Source organism: Sinocyclocheilus rhinocerous, unplaced genomic scaffold (assembly GCF_001515625.1).
Source record: "Sinocyclocheilus rhinocerous isolate Xijiao unplaced genomic scaffold, SAMN03320098_v1.1 scaffold576, whole genome shotgun sequence".
Taxonomy (NCBI): domain Eukaryota; kingdom Metazoa; phylum Chordata; class Actinopteri; order Cypriniformes; family Cyprinidae; genus Sinocyclocheilus; species Sinocyclocheilus rhinocerous.
In genome coordinates, this window is record NW_015662167.1 from 2,230,610 (window position 1) to 2,254,977 (window position 24,368).

At 36.9% G+C, this 24,368-nt stretch overlaps 2 protein-coding genes and 1 pseudogene across 2 annotated transcripts in view; 1 reads left to right on the plus strand and 2 right to left on the minus strand.

Moving 5' to 3' along the window:
* The window catches only part of LOC107727748 (forkhead box protein J3-like), a 126,341-nt gene extending 111,041 nt beyond the window's left edge, over positions 1 to 15,300 (minus strand). The window contains exon 1 of the mRNA XM_016537707.1: positions 15,082 to 15,300. The gene's annotated coding sequence lies outside the window, so the exon portion shown is untranslated. The remainder of the gene's footprint in view (positions 1 to 15,081) is intronic.
* Positions 15,301 to 16,589: 1,289 nt separating this feature from the next.
* On the plus strand, positions 16,590 to 19,119 carry LOC107727865 (phosphopantothenate--cysteine ligase-like; annotated as a pseudogene).
* Positions 19,120 to 19,237: 118 nt separating this feature from the next.
* Positions 19,238 to 24,106, minus strand: utp3 (UTP3 small subunit processome component). The gene is made up of 16 exons (XM_016537894.1): positions 23,936 to 24,106; positions 23,444 to 23,531; positions 23,312 to 23,368; positions 23,166 to 23,222; positions 22,915 to 23,035; positions 22,676 to 22,744; positions 22,448 to 22,569; positions 22,199 to 22,351; positions 22,036 to 22,107; positions 21,853 to 21,893; positions 20,831 to 20,927; positions 20,627 to 20,743; positions 20,406 to 20,542; positions 20,276 to 20,330; positions 20,045 to 20,152; positions 19,238 to 19,440 (listed from the first exon to the last, which is right to left on the minus strand). Exons 1-16 carry the CDS (start codon positions 23,950 to 23,952, stop codon positions 19,351 to 19,353), a joined length of 1,401 nt encoding a protein of 466 aa, XP_016393380.1. The 5' UTR covers positions 23,953 to 24,106; the 3' UTR covers positions 19,238 to 19,350.
* Between the last annotated feature and the right edge of the window lie 262 nt (positions 24,107 to 24,368).

Genomic DNA, 24,368 nt, shown 5'->3' on the forward strand with positions numbered 1-24,368 from the left:
TCACTAAGAAAATTTAAACTATAACTGAATGTATTTAAAGAAAGAGCAACTTGTTCAGTAAACCATTTAAAAAAATTTTTTTTAAAGTTTATTTTTTCCCCATGCTGTACCGAAATCATACCGAACTGTGACGTTAAAACCGAGGTAGGTACCGAACTGTCATATTTGTGTACCGTTACACCCGTAATATATATATATATATATATATTTATCAGTCTGGCGAGTAAACAAAAACATTTACTAGCCAATGGCGATTCAATTGCCAAGGTGTTCGTAGAGGGCTAGAATGTGAATGTTTTAATACGTTCCTTGGAAAAATTATCAGTTTTGTTTCTCTAAAATAATATCCAGGCAGGTTCTAAAAATGCAACACCTAAGCAGACCAAAAAGATAAATATTTTAGTTAAAGTACACTACTATTCAAATGTTTGGCATCTGTAAGTTCAGTAAAGTAAACTATCAGTAAGTGGCAATAAAGACTTTTTAACTGCTAATTAAATCAGCATATTAGAATAAATTCTGTTGAATCATGTGACTCTGAGAACTAGAGTAATGGCTGCTAAATATTCAGCTTTTCCATCACAAAAATAAATTACATTGTAAAATACCTTAAAATAGAAATCAGTTATTTAAAATTTTTATAATATTTCACAATATTACTGTTTTTACCATATTTTTGTTCAAATAACTGCAGATCTGGTGACCATAAGAGAGAGACTTTTTTCCAAAAACTAAAAAAAAAAACAAAAAAAAAACTCTCCCGATTCTGGCCCACCAATAGTGTATGTTAAGCTTACACTGTAACTAAATTGAGGGGGAAAAAGACAACTGTGACAGCACTAACTGTAATATTAATTCACAAGTCCTGGGCAAACATCACTTGGTGCCGGGCCAAAAAAAAAACAATACACCACCCACACGGTATATACCTTGGTACTCTCATAATGTATCGAATGCCCTTTGCCCAAACAGTGAATCAAATAGTAAATTAGAGTGACAACTATGCTAAATGCACAGCACAGGCTTTAGCGTCTCGTGTCTGCATCTGTGCGTCGTTCTGCAACCACACAGCCAAACCACTAGATGGCGATGTACAAGAACAAAGCGCAGCAGAAAACGACTTTATCTCTGTGAAACGGCAGCAGTGTAAACGATTAGAGGAGCATTTGTAAGCATTCAGTGGAATTCTCTCTTAAATTGAGCTATTGTGTCACATTGCTATATAAACAAGCAAATTTATTAAGTTTTTGGATCTCTAGATTAATTTATGATTTGAGCGTCGCCCTGTGTGATCAGCCTCACCGCTTTCATTAGAAGCTTTAGGCAATCAGACTTGATATTTATTTCCAATGGATTTGACATTATTTAAAGATGAACTGAAATCAATGCGTTGCTTGTTTCTATTTCACAAACAATTTGTATTTTCAGCAATCGAGTCACGGTTAAACTTAAAAGACTTAACCATGCACATGCATGATGGAGCGTTTTTTTAAAGGGGTCATATGATGCTTTTTTAAAGATCATTATTTGGTGTATTTGGTGAAACAGAATATGTTGACATACTTTAATGTTCAAAAAACACATTATTTTTCAAATACTGTACATTATTGTAGGTCCTATATGCCCCGCCTCTCTTGTTGGACTTCACATTTACCTAAATGTTTTATTTATTTATTTTGTTCTTTTAAGAAATAAATGACATTATATTAATGAGTCCCTTACATTTACATAAAAAATAAATGACAGCAACGTTAATATGTTCACAAAACGGAATGTGTTCCTGCAGAACATTCCACCTCTGACACTTATTTGGTGCTTTTATTTCTATTTACTATCAATAATTTGTAGGGCTGCAAAACAATTAATAGCGATTAATCGCATTCAAAATAAAAGTTTGTTTACATACTATGTGTGCGTACTGTGTATATTTATAATGCATATATAAATACTCACACATATGTATATATTAAAAAATATATTTATATGTATATATTTAAAAAAATATTTGTATGTATATATATATATTTATACTTGTATATAATTTATATTATATATAAAAATAAATAGTTTATATATAAATCTAACATTTTGCCTTAATATATACATGCATGTGTGTGTATTTATACATAATAAATATACACAGTATAGGGCTGTCCTCGACTAAGGATTTTAAGCCTTAGTTCATTTTAAGCCTTAGTCGACTAATCGCACGTTTATTAATAAACCATTTAAATCATTATTATGAGCATTAACATTTTAATAATTTGATAAACTAGTGCTTTCTTTGTTCTCGGTTTAAAAGATGAAGTCGGCGACACTGTCTCGTCATCTCCGCAGTAGTGGACGCGCCTGTATGCATGTTTCATACGGATTACCTACGTAATCTGAGAATATTTGTTTTCCATTTGAATTGGTTTATTTGAAAGTAGACATTTCACTGTCTATAGATATATTTTTTATGTCTGTAAGGTAAAGATATACACGGTGTTTCGCCCTCAAGTTCACAGACCGAGACGGCAGAAAGCGCATCCTGTTTGCTTTCATTATTTCACAAAAGCGCAATTAAAATAAAAATCCACATTCGAATGCAAAAACGTTGCATTCGAATTTTAGGTGTGCGTTAAGGAGGCAGCCTTATCAGTGGCGCACGAGATGCGATGACGATGTAAGTGTCATTGCATTTTAATGTTTTTGTTAGCCTATCCAGTTGAAGCCACTAGATGCGGCGCTGCTGCATTGTCAGAATGCATATTTTCTAGAGGGACATCTATCACCGTTGCACTCGCGTCTCGCTCAAGAGAACCGCATGTACCGCATGTTATGTAAAATTAATGCAAGTTCAACTTTGAAAAAACATATCTCGAGACTTAATGGCGGTTAAGTCGATGCGCCCTCTTGTGGCCTCAGGAGAAAAGCCAAAAGCTTTTCTTTACCCTAACTGAAATTATGCATTTTAAATTTGAATATAATTCGAATTTTGATAATATAATAAGTAAATATTTCAGCCATTTTGACAGCCCTAATGCATAGTTTAATACAAAGGGCCGAAAGCCAATCAAACGGAGTACATTTTTAATTTAAAAACACGAGTTGCAGTGGGATGGGGAAAAACCCCCGCCATAAAGTAAGCTCAATCAGAAGACAAAGTAAAATGCCACAGTGTTGAAGTCAGTGCACCGATTTCACCTTCGGCCTCACAGTCTGATTCAACCAGCTATGTGGAACCTGAAGACCAGTGCATTGGCTTGGAGTCTACAAGAGTCCATGCTGAACTCAAAGACCCTCCTCTCCAAACCGATGCATCCTCAACTTCAGTTCATTCCTTCGGTTCACCACCTAAGAGCTTCTGTAGGGACAATGAGAGAGCTGGCATCCTCAGACAGGCTGGTGAGTTTCTTTTTGTGGTTTCCCAAGGTGCATGAAGATTAAGCCTCTGGCCTATTTAGTTGCAATTATGACGAATGTGAACAGCTACATATCCTATGTGGATGATGATTCAGGTCATACCAGGAAAAGGTCTGTGTGCTTGTCTGAGTTAAACCTTTTAGAAAGCTGCTTTGTCCAAATGTTTAACTGTGCCCGTCTGTAATTACACTGATAGCGGTTACTCAACCGAGTAAACAAAAGGTAGATTGGGTTCATAGATCTCTGTTTAAGTTATACCATGTCTTATTGAACAGACAATGGACTTTACTAAATCACTAAACCAATAAAGTCTTTATCACCTTTATTTAATGATTCATTGATTTTAATATCATTTAAAAAGAATAGCAATCAGCAGAGCAGTACAATAAGTAATCACATGTGATTATTACAGAATCATAAAGAATGTAGGTATTCCGGTTCCTTAACGCTCTGTTACAATCCAAAAATTGTACTATAACAAATAACAATACTAAACAAAAAATGGTGCTACAACAGCTTACAAGATGCATGCACATTAGCAACATTTTGTGTGCCAAAAAAGGTTCACTGTCTATTATCAATAGTATAGCAATGCATGAAACACAGCTCACACAGAAGTTGCTTTCAAACCAAGCAGCTTTCTATTCAGTCTTTTCTATTCAGCTTTCTATACTGTAAGCATGTGAATTCACGTGAAATCTGCATGGGGTACGTTGTCGCCCTCACTTGAAACACTTGAACGTGTAGTAAATTAGCTCAAAGGGCACAATATTAATAATTACTCATAACTTTTTATAATTATTAATATTTATATAGATTTACGGTTAACTGTAGCAGAATTAATTGTACAATCGACTGATCGGTTCGTCCACCAAACTGATAGTAGGCTACAATCTTTTATCAATTCAAAGTAAGATTATTCTCCTGGCCAAGAAGGATTCTCACGGTTAATACTAAACAGCACAAGAGCATGTAACGAAATCAAACGTTTAAGTGACCTTGATTTGTGAGCAGCAAACACAGAGACAATCAATACAAGAGTGTATATGAAAAAGTTTAATAAATGGGACTAGGTGTAACACAGCTAAACTAAGCATTAGGGCTGTCAAAAAAAAATTTGAATTTCGAATATTTGTCGTATTTAAAATCCACATTCGAATGCAAAACCGTTGCATTCGAATTTTAGGTGTGCGTTAAGGAGGCAGCCTTATCAGTGGCGCACGAGATGCGATGACGATGTAAGTGTCATTGCATTTTAATGTTTTTGTTAGCCTATCCAGTTGAAGCCACTAGATGCGGCGCTGCTGCATTGTTAATTACAAATATTGCGGGGAAAGAGAACATCAATGCGGAGAAGATCTTGTTTACATCAAAACTGAAACCAAGCCATTCATACAGAATGCATATTTCGCGCATTTTCTAGAGGGACATCTATCACCGTTGCACTCGCGTCTCGCTCAAGAGAACCGCATGTTTAGAAAGCCATGTAAAATTAATGCAAGTTCAACTTTGAAAAAACATATCTCGAGACTTAATGGCGGTTAAGTCGATGCGCCCTCTTGTGGCCTCAGGAGAAAAGCCAAAAGCTTTTCTTTACCCTAACTGAAATTATGCATTTTAAATTCGAATATAATTCGAATTTTGATCATATTTAAGCACAAAATTCGAATTTAGTTTTTCAGCCATTTTGACAGCTCTAACATACAGCTATACAATTTTACATTTTAAAATATTTGTTCTTTAATAAATTAGCCCTTGGTGTAACAGGTATTTTAGTTCAAAAGTTTATTTAGTAATTAAAAAAAGCTATTTTAAGTTAAGGCAAACTATTAAAGTATTTGTTAACAAGCAGTAGACTATTCTTGTGGAAATTTCTAATACCACATTAACAATAGCAAACCCCCCCATGCCCCCACCCAATACCGAACCGAAACCATGAACTGAACCATGAGAAACTTGAACTGTTACACACCTATTCAAAACACTTTTTGCAACCAGCAACCATTTTTATGATGCAACATTTCTAAAACTTGAGCATTTCTCAAGGAGAGGTAGAAACGCAACACCGTAGTGTTCAGATTTACTTGAAAGTTCTTCAAGCACATCTTAATATAACTAATTTCACTGCTTCAGGAGAGTGACCTAAAGCATTATTCAATTCTCCAATTAGCATAATTCCATGTAAATTAACATTGAAAACGTGAGTCATTAAGAGCTATAAATCCTTTAGAAAAAATGTTTTGAAAACCATAAATGCAACACTATTTAAAATGAACAATCTGCCATTCTGCAATTTTTAAGCCAACTTTAAAAACAAAACTTGAACATTTCCACTGCACTAAACCAATTAGCTTTATTAATCAGACGAATGTCTGCATTAAAGCTTTGGCTACTCAGACTCATATGGGGGAAATGAACCAAAACATGGAGGGAACTGGGCAAAAATTGCTCTCAGAGCATGGAGCATGGATAATTGTCCATCTTTAGCAAGTTATTAGGGCTTCTCCAGAAGTGCATTTGTAACTACAGCTGAATGTGCAGTAAGCTGAAGTAATTAAAATTTTTATTAAATGGCATTATCCGAGCTTGATTATGATTACTTAAGCTGTGTAATCTAGATAAAATCCTTTCCCTTCTCACATCGTTCACATCTCTGCTGAACAAGAGAGCCTCCATTACCTGCAGCAGGCACTACGTGAAAGATACTGTGCTGCTCTACTGTTTTAAGAGACAAAAGACACAACGTCCTCCAATTCCACTGTGATGCACCCTTGCAGACCAGCCCTTTTTGCCAAGGACAAACAGGCAATGCAACAAGAAATTTTTCTGCAGTCATAACGAAAGAAATGAACGTACACCAAGGTATATCCCCACAAAGTTCATTGACGTGCCTGTGGTGATGAACAGAGGGCATGTGTAGTCAAATAGGTAATACTGCATGGTTAATGAAAGTGACTGACTGCATGCAACCTGCTGAAGCCACAAAATGCTACAGTAGATGGGGAAAGAGGTTAGTCAACCCAATGTATGAGGGCAAAAAGGCACCCAAGGCCACGTTTGCACTCATGAAAAACTTGATCTGAAAGGTAGAATGAGTCTCAGCCAGGTAATGGGGGTGGATGACACATAATCTGTCCACTGCACTGATTATCTGGAGTTCCAACTACTGTTGGATCTGCCAGTGCAGCACATCACAGCACAGACCAACATCTAACAAAGTTCTCTGTACATGCAGAGACTGGTAGAGCTCTGGCAGTGTATTTCAGCATTAATAAAAAATTTAAGTGTAGTGCTTCGGTAGATCTGCACTCCTCTTCCCAGGGGTGGTGGGGAGTTGTTTGAAAAACTCTGAACCAGTGCAGCATTCCCATATCCACCCATATCTAGTGAGGGGCTCTTTAAAAATTCATTAATTTACAGCAAAAATAGATTAAAGCACCCAGCTGAGCAAAACTCGAAATTTGGCTCCTGAATAACATTAATAATAAAACAGCTCCTAAAAGCCCAGGGGGTTTCGCCTGAAGAAACAGTGTTGGCTTCAGCTCACCTCGTAACACCTTGTGAAAGGCTCATTTTTTGTAAGGGCTAAAATATTTTAATTGTCATTCATGAGAATGAATTTGTTCAAAATTGTTCTGCTATTCAACGTCAATCCACTTCCAATCTGATCATAGCCTTGAAACTGCAAAACTTGCAACCAGTGGCCCAAAAATGCCTGGAACCGCAGTTACTGTAATTGCTCTGGTCAGTTCTAAACGAGGTTCACTTAAGTGCAATTATCCCCCAGTGATCTTTCACATAAAGAGACTTTTTGAACATGAAAAATGGGCTCACACAATATGACTGCAAACAAGATTCAAATTGGAATCAGAGATGAATGGCTTCATAGCTCATCTGCATTCTAGTGATGAACGGCCTTGCTAATGAAGACCGAGCTACTTACTTTCACCTCTCGCACAGCAAGGCTTCATATTGGTTTTTGCATAACAAGAGTCTCGGCATGCAAGCCATTATTGCAACAGCCTGAAATGGACAATACAAAACAGGCACGGGCCAAAATGGTTGTCTAGTTGTCCAATAACAGATCAGTTAGAACAACTGACAAGTGAAACATCGTTGGTATATTTAAAGGTGACAAAAACAGATGCTATTCTCAATTAAGTTATGAAACTTCACAGAGAGCATTTTAGCATCCTGAGCACGTGCTTTGCTTTTGCAGGCTAAAAGACCTCACGATAAAACCCTCTTTGAGAGGCTTGGTCTGTTAAAGGTACAATAGGAGATCTTGGAAAATGCTAACTTTAGCCTGATAGCACTGAAAGCGAACGTCCCACCCTTCCTGCAATCGCCGTCCAAAGCCACTCCCCCTGAACGCATTTATACTCACAGACCAGAGACAACATTACTACAATAGGCTACATCAGGTTCCCAATTCCAGCCCATGTTCCGAAGTGAAGTAAACTTCAACGGATTTACCCCGCTCAGGGAGTAGGGAGCAATGAACACTGTGTAGGGATCATATCGATCGGAACACAGTTCATGCACGTAGCTCACTTCTAACGAGCTGGCGCGAGGACTGGATTAACCGCTGGGCTACATCATGTGTCATTCACCAGTGAGAAATCTTTAAAAGTACTACAATACCAGGAAGGAAAATCGGATTGTTGATGTTTGTCTGCCATTCTCGCTCTGTCTGCACAGCGTACAAGAATGAGCTGATGACGTATCATGTCTGCGCGAACAGGGTGCGCAGAGGTATGCTAATACATACGTTGACAAGCAGGTAGGAAAGCATATTAAAACGCTCGGACCGAACGTTTTGATTAGACGAACATTTCTTGATCCTACACCTTCCACAGAATATATAAATACAAACAAATACATTTAGACCACTTAACTTAATGATTGCTATCGGGATGTGAAGAGACTTTCAACCAGCATAACAAAAAATGTTTCTGAAGACAATCACCTATTGCACCTTTAATTCATTATTTAGTGATGATATTGTCAGAATTTGACAGCGATTATTAGATGAGAGGCGTTTAGTGAAGCTTTATTCACACAACAGAAAACAGACTAAAAGATCAATCTTGGGATTCACAAAATCGACAAGTTCATCAAAATGAAAATCAACTAAAATTGAGAAATCAAAATGTTAACTAGACTTTCAACTTCAGACTAGTTGATTATGAAAATATGTTCGATCACATCCCTGCTACAAAAAGAAAGGAGAATAGTCTATGAAAGGACTATAATAGTAATGGTGGCAGCTTGCCTGAATTAACACTGCTTACCAGAATGTAAACGATTCTGCGTTTAACTAATAAACACTAATTATTTTAACACTAGCATTGCAAGAGTGCTATGCTCGGAGTAATTTCTATATGCTTTGCAAGCACCAACATGCAGTATTGACAGCCACTGAGGCTTATAATGCATAACACAAAAAAGTAACAAAAAGCATTTTTATCCAGATATTTAATGTCATTGCCAGAAAGAGGAGGGGAAGCAATGCAACGAGTGGTTACATGATGGGCAGTTTCTGAGCTGGGCAAGCCATGCATTTAGCTTGCCTGGACCCCATTTACCAACAGGGGTCTGATAACTTCATTTCACGGACAGCCATTTGAATAATCGCTTCAACAAGGGGGAAAAATTAAAAGCCTCTCAGTGAGATAGGGCTGGGCAAAGGGCCACCGCTGAATTCCAAATGAGCTATTGGTATGCGAAAGGTGAGGGGCTGTCTGTTCTTTGCTCACGTCATACTGCTCAATCTACACACGCCTTGCTGCTAATTCAATGTCGTCATAGTGCTTTTCAACATCACAAACTAAAATCTGTCCGATTGTGAAAATCTAATGGAGAAAATGGGAAGCAAAGCACTTGTTGCAACCAGACAGAAAAAGAGAGAAAATGATACACTGGTTTCACACGACACAAATGTAAGAGAACAGATGTTTGTGCTGCACAGCTGCAAAGGCTTAACTTTTCTAAATGTGGGACATATCTCATCAACCAATTCAGCAGAGGGGAAAAAAAATAATAAAAATGCTAATACCTCAGAAAACTCTGTAAACAGTGTAACGGTAAAGACAGCTCATTACACTGAACACCGTATAGCTCCAACGTATAAAAAATTAATAACACAGTCACCAAAGATCTAAAGCGCCATACAATGCCCCATTTAGCGTGTAGCCTATGGCGTCGTTTAGCTATGATAAAGTAGGTGGAATGCATAAAGCCAGCAGTTTCCAGGTGAGTTTAGACATAGCGGCAGGATGCCCACTGAGGCCTGAGGGCAAGACGGAGATGAGTCTGTATGCAATACTGCAGCGGAGGCCTCGTCAGATCCTGGCATGGGAACAGTTATGGTACCTTACAACAGATGCCATGCTTGTGTTCTTTAAGAGCTCCCATTCCAGCCCATTTAGCAAAACACTAATGAACAACATACAGAACAAGTTGAAAGATAAAAGACACTTAAGGGGTAATACCTTTCTTAAGACAGCATTTAAAACCAAAGTAACAAAACCTTCTTTCATGCTACTCTCAGTTAGCTTTACTATGATATTAGGCCCAAAACGTTATAGTACATGCAGTCAGATTAAGAGAATATTAACAATTAAACAACGTAAATAATGAATCATTCATGTGCTGTACAATTTCATGTCCTCATCTTCTAGAAAAATATATTACAAAATACAAAAAATGTGAACTGCATATTTTTTTATAAACAGATTAATTTAAAACTGACTGATATTTCAGGTGCTTTATTTATTTATTTATCTCATCAAAAAGTAAACTAAACATGCATTACCTGGTAATAATTTCAAAAAAATTTCCCCTGTATTCTTAATATCCCTTTCCATGCTGTTAGTCATTTCTAATACCTATGTAACATGTCATAATATACATTTAACTAACAAATGCTACGTCCCTAAAGACATCATCTTCCAGGAAATTACATTTTTGGTGGGAAAACAACTGCAAAAACATGAGCAAGCAGCAATGAATTCTGTTATGTTGTATGGCATCACATGATCAAATCTGATAAATTATTTAAATTATTTATCAAAAAAATTTCCCCTGTATTCTTAATATCCCTTTCCATGCTGTTAGTCATTTCTAATACCTATGTAACATGTCATAATATACATTTAACTAACAAATGCTACGTCCCTAAAGACATCATCTTCCAGGAAATTACATTTTTGGTGGGAAAACAACTGCAAAAACATGAGGCAGCAGCAATGAATTCTGTTATGTTGTATGGCATCACATGATCAAATCTGATAAATTATTTATATGCATACATACACATATAAAGTCTGCTATAGCTTTTAGCCATTTTATATCAATACAAAAGTACAAAACATTACAGAGATCAAAATGTACAAGCGCAACATTCATGACTCAAATCACTTTTTGTACAAATATAACAATGTTCTTGATGCAATAATTATAAATACTAAAATGCAGCGGTTTCAGCACAAGAACCACCAGGCGTGTTCTGACAGGCAACTGATAGTTCAATCATTTTCTGCGTTCTGTGAGCTGACAACCCAAAGACAAACAAGTCTGGTGCTAACGTGAATCTTTCACACTATTGTACTGCTACACTGACTGGGTGGGGAAAATATGTCCCGGGTAGTTCGCATATGTCCATCATTCAGTATTTTAAGCATGCTGGTACATAATTCAACAGTCTCTCCATTCGTACTCTACTCTTTAAGTGAAGGAGGAGGGGAAGAAAATCCTATTATAACTAATAGAATGCTGTTGGTCAATCCTCATCAGGCCAATACAAATTGTAACATGCATGCAAAAATATGCAGACAAGCTGTCATTGTCAACTTAAGGCAAGACACTACAGGCAAAACCATTGTCTTTTCATGGCACTGGTCAATTTTGAGGTATTGGTCTATTTTGCTTCGATAACATGTCTTTTTTCAGAATAGCAGAAAAAAAAAAATTCACATTTAGATATTTATTTGATTACATTTTATCTATTTGCATTTGCAGACTTCAATTACAATACATATTTTTATAAGTTGTTTTCTCAGAATGACTTTTTTTCCTGCACTGAGCCAGAAACCTTCACTTCAGTTGCACTTACAGAGTTTTAATCCTATCTATATTAGGGGTGGGTGCTATACCGGTATGAAAGTGACTACCGGTATTATGTTGTTCCATGATATGGATTTTGCTATACCGTGGATACCGTTATATATTCATGAATTCAAATTTTGCATTTATATTGTTTTGTTCAATTTGGTATGCTTTGCAAATTTTAACACAAATGACGATAAAGAGTCGAGGCTGAACGTTTTTGTCCTCTGTGTGCAACGCCGTACTACACAGGCATTAGTAATCAAACACATGTGGTGCTTTTCCACTGCATGGTACGGTACAGTACAGCTCGGTACGGTTCACTTTTTGGGGGTTTTCCACTGGGTAAAGTACCTGGTACTTTTTTTAGTACCACCTCGGTTGGGGTTCCAAGTGAACCGTACCGTTACCAAAACGTGACGTGTAAACTCTGCTGATCACGGATTGGCCGGAGAGAATCGTCACTACCTGCGTCACTGAACTTGCGACACAAACACAAAAGAACCGCTAGATTTAAATCAGCACAGCCAGCGAAGGATAGAACGCAACTGTTTGGAACGAGCGCACCTTTTTATAACAACCAAAAAGTTTTGTTTTCTGTTGCGGAAGAACAGACGTTCCTCTCATTGATAGCAGAGGAGCGGATCCAGCTATCGTACTGAGCCGTGCTGAGCCGAGTCGTACCAAAAGCGAAAAGCGCCAATAGAGCATCGTAACATACCAAATTAATAGAGCACAAATCACCTACTCCAGTAGTTCCCAAACTGAGGGATCGTGTACAGTCAGCAGATTATTTTGCAAAAGAAACCTCTGCAGGGTGGGCTGCACGATTATGACAAAAATCATAATTGTCGATTATTCCCTTGAAATTGTAATTGGGATTATTAATTACGATTATCACAATTTACATTGAATGATGTTTATACCATTGTTTGATGCAACTGCATGCTGTATTTTTATATGAAAATAAACAAGCTGAAAACACTTAACTGAAAAACTAAGATAACATGTAGAAAGAAAAAAAAGCATTTTAAGCACACAGAACGATTACCTAATTGTGGCACCCATAATTGTAATCGCAATTAGAAATTCTATTAATTGTGCAGCCCTACTACACTGTGTAATTTTCTTGCTTATCATGCGGCCACTTGCCTGATAAGTAAATACTTGAACGCAAAATATTAATTTGACATTTTAATGACCTCGACATGACTCGCAGTACCCGCTTGAGCGCTCCGTTATCAGTTGTAGCAGTTGTGGTTGTATCAATAACAGACCACTACATGGCGCGATTGAAGAATCAGAGTTGTATTGCAGGGAGTCATGTAGAAATATAAATGAAGGATGCATGGTTCTGCTCTAAGCATGAAAGTTACAAGTTTGTGAAAGGACTTCCAGTGCCAGGTAAACGTAAAGCATATAATGAATATACTTAAGATTCACAAATACCAAAACAAAGTGTCTACACCAGATGCGAGCGGCGCGATTTGACAAAAGCAAATAGAACCCAGCGATGTTCTCTGCTGTGGATGCGGTGCGATGCGACACGACAAATCCATGACAGTAAACTGATGCCGCTTTCTATTTCTGACGAACTCCAACGCTCTGACATAAAGGACCATTTTAAATATTCATAAGAGAATCGTGAAAAAATAGTTTCCTCAAAAATATGAAGCAGCACAAATGTTTACAACATTGACAATAATCAGAAATGGCTACTGAGCAGCAAATCAGCATATTAGAATGATTTCTGAAGGATCATGTGACACTGAAGACTGGAGTAATGATGCTGAAAATTCAGCTTTGATCACAGGAATACAGTAGCCTAGGTGTTAAAACATTCAAATAGATCATTTAAATTGACAATTTTACAATATTAGTGTTTACTTTATTTTTAATAAATAAATGTAGCCTTGGTGAGCATAAGAGACTTTCCCCCCCAAAAAAAGGGTGTGAGGGGGCCTACAAAAGGCGGGCCCGGCAGAAAAAGTTTGGGAACCACTGGCCTACTCAAACAGAATATTTAATTTAATTTAATTCATACAGGCCTACCTCATGTTGCGCGCATTTGCACTTTTTGAGAAAAACAATGGCACAATAAAAAAAGACTTTTCAGGTCTTTGTCCAATCCCTCACTTTTTCTAGTCATATAAGGTTAAAATATTTTGCGTGTAATTTTTTTTCTCATATCACAATATAATATCGATATCGCCTGGACAGTGTAAAATATCATGATATGAATTTTAGCTCATATCGCCCACCCCTAATCTATATTCTTTACAGAGTGGCTTGTTCATATATCACTTACCTGACTGCATATAGCATATATACCCTCTGTTACTTTTAACTCTTATATGGCAAAAAAATAAAACAAGAATTCTGAACATGGATTTTTCTGCAAATCAGTGCATATTTAATTATATAACCCCTAATTTGCATATTTAAACATACCATTTCGGGGAAAAAAACTGGAATGCAAACAATTGTCATATTGTACTGTGATTAATCAAATGGGGAAGTAAAGTGACATCTTTTTGTAACTATATTCACTTGTGGTGTCTTGCCTTAATGTCAAATTATGGTGGCTCCATATAAATTATAAACGTTAGGCATCGACAAGAATTAAAATTATAAACAACAAGAATTAAAATTCAACCCAGAGCACAACATGACAGTAAAGGTCTGTTCTTGCAGTAACTAAAGGGGAAAATCCAAATACCTGACAGGCAGCGGGTAACAATCCAGCAGTTGACTAGACGGGGGACTAGTCTTGCATTGACTAGATATGACAGTCTACATATGATGTGTATAAAATCCTGCAAATAAGCCACACGAGTTACATGCAAGATCAGAACTGTAGAGACTAAAGAGGTGTGTCTTATCACCTGTCGCATATGCTGACAGAAAGGTAATAACTCACGCACAACTTCATAAAGTCAAACTAAAGGTTTCAATAACGCTTCATTAACAATCTTAACTCTCTGTTCGCACAAAAACCTAGCTCGTATCCATATTAATGGCCCCACAAGTTGGCCAGGATTCGTATTTAAAATGACACGCAGCTGCCGCGCGTCTGTTTCCAAAATATTAATAGATACACAGCCTCCACCTCCAACTACTGTTAGTTCACAGCACCAAAAGTTGGTCGTTTGGCAGTTCCCGGCCGAAGAGCTGGCTTCCAGCTCGGCTTACTGACCGAGTTTCAGTCACAAATATTTCAAGTCAGACGCCTGTCAGATACGCGCAAAAATAGCAGGCGAGCTAAAGTAAAGCTGGCGGCTAATTAGCAGCTCACTCTCGCTACCTGTCTGACAAAAATCGTATTGGCGGCTAGCAGCTTGCTAACTAAACTTGTTCTGCTGTGACAGAGGAGCTTGCAGTGTCCCCACTTGCCCCCGACCGACGGCGGCAGCGGCATACCACTTGAGGCCTGAACGTCTGTCCTCCTGCTCTGCTCAGAACTTCAGCAGCACACAACTAACAGTTAAAGTCGTCCATTTTTCGCGGGCCCTGACTTCAACTTCGCGAGCTCCATGTCGCGAGCTCGTAACGTTCAGCCGCACTCACCCGGGCTTGCGTCCGCTGCTGGAGGCCAGTGCAGGTCTGTCAAAGTTAGCTGTCCCCTCCCCTTCCTTTTTTCGATCACAGCCGTCTCCTCGAAACGAGCCTCAGCGCTCCGTGTTTATCGTGGGTTTGAGACCCGCAATCCCTTTACCGGTTTGTCTGTGGCGTCTCCTAGCTTCTCCGCCTCTCTCTCGCTCGTTCGTTCGTTCGTCTTTCTCTCTGAATAGCTAACATCCGGGGACTGCGCGGATCAAAAATCCGGAACTACTTTTGGACATTAGCCGGAGAACGGCCCACAGTACCAAGCTGCGACAGGCTTTGCAGCCGGAAAGTAGTGCCTTTAGTGTACAAGAATATCACGAGAATTATTAGCAATGGCTTTTCACATTTACCCTAATCACAAAAATACCATACAATAAAAACAATATAGAATATGAAATGTACTAGTCGATTCAAAATAAACTTTATTATTGCTAATACAGCACAGATCATAAAGCCTTTGTCGAAAGAGTAGCAGTATGTCCGACTAGAAATTAGATATTTAGGTGTAGATAATTCCCAACTTTTTTTTTTTATTTAATAATAAAATGAAGATAGTTTTATGCGGTTATTAGACTTTATTTGGTTTTAAATCCGTCAATTCTTGGATGTTGAGTTACCATAGTAGATCATGTCGTCAGGTATCTTCGGTATTTTTAATAATAATCAGTGTTTTAAATATTAAATGCCTAATTAATTAATAAGAAACGTTATTGCGGCTAATAACAGTGCAGTTCACAAAGCCTTTGGCAAATGGGTAATGATATATATACAGGCCTACTAATATTATTTTTCCTAATAAAAAGATGTGGACAGCACCCCAAAATTATTTACTAATAAAATAATGAAGGTTTAAAATAATAATAATAATAAAAATTTAAATAAAGACGTTTCCCCGCTGTGAGCCGTTTGTCTGGAGGACGAAAAATATTCCTCATTTGTTTTACTTTTGTGGTCTTATTTTAGGTCTTTTTATCTTATTTTAGTTCTTAAAATAAAGAATATTTATTTGTAGGATGTGTAAATATCACATTTATAATGCGAAGTTTTTATAACCCCAGTCCTAAATGTTTGCAAAAAGATTTGCAGCTTTTAAGAAGTAAAATGATTCTCATTTCGTATTGCTTACACAATGCTGCCCCCTGTGAACCGAACGTGGATTACATGTTATACAAATATTTTGCAGTTCGTTCTTCCTTCAAAGTCTACATTAGAAATGTATTTTATATGTTGGATGGATAATTACACCACTGTTTATTGACCACAGTAAATTAAAAATATTTAATAAAATACGTATTATGCTCTTCTTCTTTTATCTCTGTTTTCTTGTGTACTTTCTTTTGTCTATCATACCACTGTGGTCCATGTTTGGAGAGTCATCTGAAAACCTTTATTTTGGAATTTTCACAGTGGTAGCCCTCTGAAACAGCCAATCGCGTCATCCGAAGCTGCGCATGCGCACGCTCAACCATAATAAGTTGTAGGAACTGCTCATGTTGATCTGTCACACACTAGGTCCAAGTTTATTAGGGTCCTTCGCAGGTGAATTATATTCTTGCGCGTATTATTTGTGAGAAAGCAAACAGGTAAACATTTGTTTATCTTATTATGTTTATTTATTCATATCTGCGCGATAATAAGATAAGCTTAACGTACACTGACAGCGAGAATGTATTGTTTGAGGGAGCAGATTTGTGTACTACGCATGTTAAGTGAAAATACATTAGTTTTGTCTAGTGAAAGTCATGATAATTATGGTACTCTTTCTCACACTTAATTTGACATTAGTTCAAGAACTTGGTCAAATATTCATCTGACCTTAATTTCATAGTTGACCAACAGTATATTGCTCAGGGACAATTATGCAGAATATAAAGTCGTATTATTTTAAGGTCTGGAATCTGTCAGAATCTATCATCTTCTGTAGCTTATTTTTAATTACAAATCGCCATTCATGAACACATGCATAGTGATAACACTTTATTAACTAAACCCTATTTATTTTAGGTTTATAATGGCCCACTGTGACCCCTCAGCCTCGAAGGCAGTGGATGGAGGACTGTCTGAAGAGTTTGCGGTCCCCTCATGTGGAGGAGGTCAAGAAACTCATGACAGAGTTTGCCGAACATCACGGATCGGCTGGGCGCAGAGTAGTCCTCATCACCTCAGGAGGAACCAAAGTTCCTCTGGAATCCCGAACAGTACGTTTCCTGGACAACTTCAGCAGTGGTCGGCGAGGGGCCTCCTCTGCCGAGTATTTTCTGGACTCAGGCTATGCAGTGATCTTTCTGCACAGGCATCGTTCTCTCTACCCATACACTCGTCTGTACACAGGGGTCAATTTACTGGATAGCTTACAACTAGAGACTGGTAAGGAGGACGCCGGTCAGATCCTGGTGGATCAGAATGCACTTCCAAACATTGCAAAGGTTCTAAAGCGCTATCAGGCGGTGAAAGCCGCAGGATTACTGCTGCCGGTGGAATTCAACACCTTGTCAGAGTACCTCCATCTACTCAAGGCAGCAGCTCAAGCATTAAGCTCCATAGGTGAGCAAACCCACTTTATGATTATTTGAGGCTGAATACGTTTGTAGTGGAATTTCTAGTTACTACTATTCATTTGTTTTTTCCCTCCTAGGGTCCAAGGCTATGTTTTATTTGGCTGCTGCTGTTTCTGATTTCTACATCCCAGCATATGAAATGCCAGAACACAAAATTCAGTCTTCTAATGGGCCACTTCAGGTGTTGTATAATAAATACAAATATTAATTCAGTCTGCCTATGCCAGGGGTTTAGTCTTTTAGATTTCCATAGACCCCTTCAAATATGATCATCCTCGTGCAAGGGACCCCATTTAAAAATTTAAAAAGCAGCTATATATTTTCATGAATAAAGATGCAATTTATGTGAAACATTATTATGAATTTGTGATTATTTGGAAAATATTTAGTTTTTATTATGTAACAGTAAGGTTTTTCTAGTCATTTTAGTACTGAGCTGTTTGATGTATTATCAATTTTTCAGTGTATTTACTTGATTTTTTTATGATTACGTAATTTAGAGTAATTTATTACGTTTTTATTATTGATTTATTTATATGAATCAATTTTATTGAAGTAGTTCACAATTTAATCTATTACATTTTTTTTATTGCATCTTTTCCATGGACCCCCTAGCACTCCCCTGAGGGTCCACGGATCCCAATTTAAAAACCCCTGTGCTACATTACATGCAGTAAACCTAGGCTCCAAACCTCATATAAAAAGTCATTCATCTGCTTGTTTAATGTTATTTAGATAAGTATGAAGATGGTTCCCAAGATGCTGTCCCCATTGGTGAAGGACTGGGCACCTAAGGCATTTGTCATCTCTTTCAAGTTGGAAACAGACCCCTCCATCCTTTTGGAGCGAGCATGGCGTGCCTTAGAAACCTACAACCACCAGACAGTGGTTGCGAATGTTCTCGACACACGCCGTGGTTATGTGGTTGTTGTCACCAAGGACACGCAACAAGAGCTGGTCCTCACAGATGAGGAAGTGCAGAAAGAGGTAGAGATTGAGGACAGGATTGTCAGTAATCTGACTGAAGCACACAGTGAATTTATGTCTCGACAAGTATGAAAAAACTTGCTGCGATTTTGTAGCATGTACTGTAGGCTCAAGGCAGATCTGGGATTAGTTTTTGTTGTATTGTAATAACTATGGTTCAAATCTGAATAGAGAAACAGATCCTGGAAAACTGACTTGTGTCGTTCAAAAAATGACATCTGTAAGTTCAGAAAAAAACTCTAATAAGTTCCTTAATATTGATTTCCTCTGTACAATGAGATCAGCATACATTTTATTTTATCTACTTTCTTTGGCCTTTAATCAGTTTGAAAACAAGAAAATATATGCTTCAGTAATAATTATCCTAATCTTGCCTTTGCTTAGTATTTTTAAAACTTTGAGTTCATCTGCAACAAATCACATGCTTTAACAGCTGATTTAAAGTAAATTTTAAATAATATAGGATGTATGTTTAATGTATAAAAAACAAACTCTTTCTGCACATGTATCACCAAAAATGATTTTGCATTTTACTGTGATCAGAACATGATTTTATTTCATTTGCTGTTTGAGCAGTTGAATTAAACATGTCAAATCCATCTGTTAATATCTGTGATACAGAAACACCAGAAAAGTCCATTTTAATATCACATTCAAGCTTGGATGAGTATCATCTGCAGATTTATCACTTGAGTTTGACGCTTCTCTTAACTCCGGCACGGATACCAGACCATTCTCCACTGTATCTCGTCTCCTCACGCCGCACCTCACGAACCTGACACAAATAATCTGAGGTCAGAGTCCATTTTGGGTAGTGATACCTTATACAGCTGCATCTCAATAAATTAGAATGTCGTGGAAAAGTTCATTTATTTCAGTAATTCAACTCAAATTGTGAAACTCGTTTATTAAATAAATTCAATGCACACAGACTGAAGTAGTTTAAGTCTTTGGTTATTTTAATTGCGATGATTTTGGTTCACATTTAACAAAAACCCACCAATTAACTATCTCAACAAATTAGAATACTTATTAAGACCAATAAAAAAAACATTTTTAGCCTTCTGGAAAGTATGTTCATTTACTGTACATGTACTCAATACTTGGTAGGGGCTCCTTTTGCTTTAATTACTGCCTCAATTCGGCGTGACATGGAGGTGATCAGTTTGTGGCACTACTGAGGTGGTATGGAAGCCCAGGTTTCTTTGACAGTGGCCTTCAGCTCATCTGCATTTTTTGGTCTCTTGTTTCACATTTTCCTCTTGACAATACCCCATAGATTCTCTATGGGGTTCAGGTCTGGTGAGTTTGCTGTATTGAGATGCACCTGTATTTCACAAACAAAAGTGAATTAAAGAAATGAATCCTATGACACTTACCTGACCCTTCCGACGAACCTGGGCCCGTCTGAACTTCTCTCTGTGTTTGACTCTGGGATTCCGATCAATCTTCTTCCTCTTGGGTGTGAGCCCTTTGTTCTTGGACATCTTTTCACAAAACATATGATGAGATTCTGATAACACTGTCCCTAACATTGTTTAAAATGGTGCTTAAGTTTTTTTGAAAAGTGGGTATGCTGGAGCATGCATACTTTAACCACAACACCTCACCTGATAGGTGATCCGTCTTTTAGCATTTCCCTCCATCTTTTCCTCCTCCACCAAACTTGAAATGCAATCAGTGACAGTAAGTTTTCTGAAGCATTATTTATGACAAACTGAATGTTGTAAGTGGACTCACCTGTCCTCGTTCTGCATTTCATTCTTCTTCCTCTGTCTGAGTTTCTGTCTCTCCGCCATGGCGTTATAAAAGCGCAGATTTGCTTCCTCATCTGATTCTGACTCCTCTGCTTCTTCCAGCCTAGCCTTTTCGGAAACCTAAAATAAAGACATGTCAGACTTAGCGAAAATGGAGCCAATGCTATAACTTCCATAAATGAAAATGGAATTACTAGTAATTACTTTTATATGTTTGCTGCTTGCTGATTTCTTTGAAGTTCTGTTTAGCTGTTCTCCAGAGAGAAGTTGACGCAGTTGAGGAGCCAGTCTAGCATCTACTGCTCCTAGTTCATTTATCAGCTGTGAACGTGATGAGATCAAGTTTTGAAAGATTACGATTTTTTATTCTACTACCTGTGAAAAAAGGGTAAATTTGTTTGTACTTACATTTCTGTAGGTCAGCAATCTCTCAATCACAGGATGATTATGTGCTGGAATTCGTTTCGCTTTTAGAACCAAATAAAAACTAATGTTTGTGCAATAGCTGGAAAAAAGGGAAAATTCATAGTGAAGTGACAATAGGGAATATTTCACAATTTATGTAACTATTCAGTTCAAGTCAAGGAATGTTTATAGTGAAAAACAAATGCACTACTGTTCAAAAGTTTAAAGTATGTACATTTTTAAATGTTAAAAAAAAAAGCCTCTTATACTCGTTTATTTGATCAAAATACAGTAAAACTAGTAATATTGTAAAATGCTATTACAATTTAAAATGACTTTTTTCTATTTTATTTATTTATGATTTAACGCCATGTCAGCAGCAGTGGCTATATTCATGGCAAGAGGAAACATTTCAATTTCACAATTCAGTCATATATATACAGTGGGTACGGAAAGTATTCAGACCCCCTTAAATTTTTCACTCTTTGTTTGTTTGCAGCCATTTGCTAAAATCATTTAAGTTAATTTTTTTTTGTTTGAAAATTATATATATAAATAAATAAATAAATAATGTATAAATATACAAAAACATACATATAATTACTTTTTTCTATTTTAATACATTTTAAAATGCAATATATTCCTGTGATGGCAAAGCTGAATTTTCAGCAGCCATTACTCTTTAAAGTCACATGGTCCATTAGAAATCAATTTAATATGTTAACTTGCGGCTCAAGAAACATTTCTGACAATGATCAATGATGAAAACAGTTGTGCTGCTTAATATTTTTGTGGAACCCTGATAGATTTTTTTCAGAAACAGCATTTATTTGAAAGAGAAATCTTTTTTAACAACGTAAAAGTATTAACTGTCTTTTTTTTATCAATTTAATGCATCCTTGCTAAATAAAGGTTTTTCTTCAAACTTTTTATTGGTATGTTTGAGCTATGACTGTAACTACTATGTAATATAAATACTGCAATCACAGAATTAGAGTATATAAAATGTGGTAGGTAAGGCTTACTGAAGATAAAGCTGCTGTTTGGCAATGAGGTATTTTGCACCCTAGAGGATGAAAAGGATACAAAACAAAAAATAAAAGGACAGCAACAACAAAAAAACATGACTTCATTTGAAAGTATAATTACATAAAAATTGAATAACAGTCTAAAAACATGCATTAAGAGCTATAATCAGGTAGACTAGCCTTTCCAGGAGGAATCCGTCCATCTTTGACCATTTCCACAAGGGGCTGAACTTCATCCCTCAATTCTGTAAGCTGAGTATGCAATAATCACTCAAATTTATCAATAAAACAGCATTAAGGGAATGCAAAAAGCAGCATAAATGTCATTGCAGCAAATCTCTACCTTTGCTTTGAAGTCCTGAATAAGTTCCAACAACTCTGGTGATTCTTTCTTTAGCAGTTTGAGCTTTTCCTTCGGTGACATGGTCTTCAAATCCTTTACAATCCTTTCCTCGTTTTCAATTTCCTTCTCTGCTTCAGCCGCTGCTGCAAATTCCTAAAAGTCCACAGGAAGGGTACAAGGACTTTGGGTAATATGACGCAAACACCTAAACTCTACTCATAGCTTTAGAAAACGAAGTAAATTCAGTACCTCAAGAAGGTTTAGATCATAGTCTTCCTCACTTAGGTTGGCTGCCAATCTCGTTTGAATTTTTTTGGCCTCCTCTTCCTCTTCTTTGTCTTCTGCCTGTATGTCTTCAATAGATTTGCCCTCTGCAAAATACAAAAATCAAACATGCTGGAATATATATGTATTTTACACATATGAATGATAATATAATATCTTACACATGCTTAGGTAAAATGAATAAATCCTTACTTTTAGTGATATAATCAGAATCATAGAAAATCTTCTTTTTAGTTCCCCAAGCCATGTCATTTGGGAGATCTGGAAGAACGGAAATGGAAGTGTCAAGACAATACCTCAAACATGTTTGAGCGTTTTTAAAGTGGAAGAAAATACTTGAATATTCTCATAAATGTTTCTTTAATAACACTGTAATACAAAAAAACATGCATAAACAGTGTTATATTTGGCTAATCTTTAAAGCATATTACCATCATCTTGCCTTCCTTCCAAGTCACTCTCCATGTCGGTCTCTTCCTCTTCTTCATTATCCTCTTCCTGCACTTCCTCATCATCATCTGAATCAGAAAGTGCCAGGGGCATGATCTCCTCCTAGAAAGAAAAAACTATTATTGCTGATCACCAAGCAAAACGGAAACGGTCAAACTACTACCATCAGTAAAAAAAGCCCCATGTTAAAAGTTGAAAACAATTTGTTTTAAAAGTTGTTTTATTTGCTTACCACTTTATCTTCATCCTCTTGATCGCTGTCTTCTTGAATCCCTTGAGCCAAAAGTTTCTATAGAGAAAGCCAAAATTTGAATATTATGTAATAGGATATTATTGTGGCAGTTCATGCTTAAAGAACAAGAGGAAAACATAACTCACTGATATTTTTTCATTGTGGAATTCATCTATTTTATCCTCCACATACTTTGACGCTTTCTGATGAGAAAAACATAAAGTTGTTTACAATCAGATAATCACAATAATACAAACCAAGTTTTATCCAAAAATTACCTTATCTGGAATGGCTTCATCTCCATAAGCTTCAGGATCATCACTGTCATATTCTTGCTGCTTCTTTGCTCTAGGCTTTTTTACTATCCTTTGAATTTGGGGAAAATGTAATATTTTAATAAGTAACACTTCAATGGTAAAATCACAAAGAAATTAATTAAATATATTTGCACTGACATTGTAGTGCAGACGTCTGCCTACATAGCTATCTCGTGTCTTTTTGTACAAATTTGTTTTGCAACCATGCAAAATACAATAAATTGGTTGATTTAATCATCGATTTAAAAAAAAAAAAGTATGTTTCATAAACTGATATATCTGCTCTCCGTTATCAAAATATTCTAATGCTGCGTTCACACCAAACGCGAATAGAGCGTCTGGCGCGAATGATTTCAATGTTAAGTCAATGTAAAGACGCGTTTACGCGCGTGATACCGCACAAAACCAGCAATGAATTCCACAATCAAGTAGACTAACGTTAACGTTACCTACCTTCTTGCTCGGACCATGCTGTCAACGATTTACAAAAATTACTATTTAATATAAGTATTCGAGCAGTTATACGGCTCATAAACCAAAACACAAATGGGTGAAAACAGGCCAGCAACTTTCCGCGTGGATTTCCCGCATGCGTTCTTCTTCTTGTACGATTTTATGGCGGTTGACAAGCCAACTTATGGTGTATTACCGCCACCAACAGGTATGGAGTGTGGATCAAAATGACTTACTCCCCTCCCCTTTTTTTTAAAATGTTTTTTTCATTTTTTATATTCTCTCCCACAAATTAGTTATTCTAAGGTACTGAAAATAAAACTACCCCCTCATGCGTTTAGAACGGGAAGTAAACTAACAGTGAGTGAGTGAGTACTTCCTCCACTGTCAAAATTAAAGACTCAACAAGCAATTTCTTTGTTTCAGAACATAC

Bases quoted from the DNA above. Each gene is read 5' to 3' on its own strand.
- utp3 (XM_016537894.1), bottom strand. The intron at 20,744-20,830 runs GTAAGTACAAAC...TCACGTTCACAG, and splicing joins GATTGCTGACCTACAGAAAT to CTGATAAATGAACTAGGAGC. The intron at 20,543-20,626 runs GTAATTACTAGT...TCTTTATTTTAG, and splicing joins CAAGCAGCAAACATATAAAA to GTTTCCGAAAAGGCTAGGCT.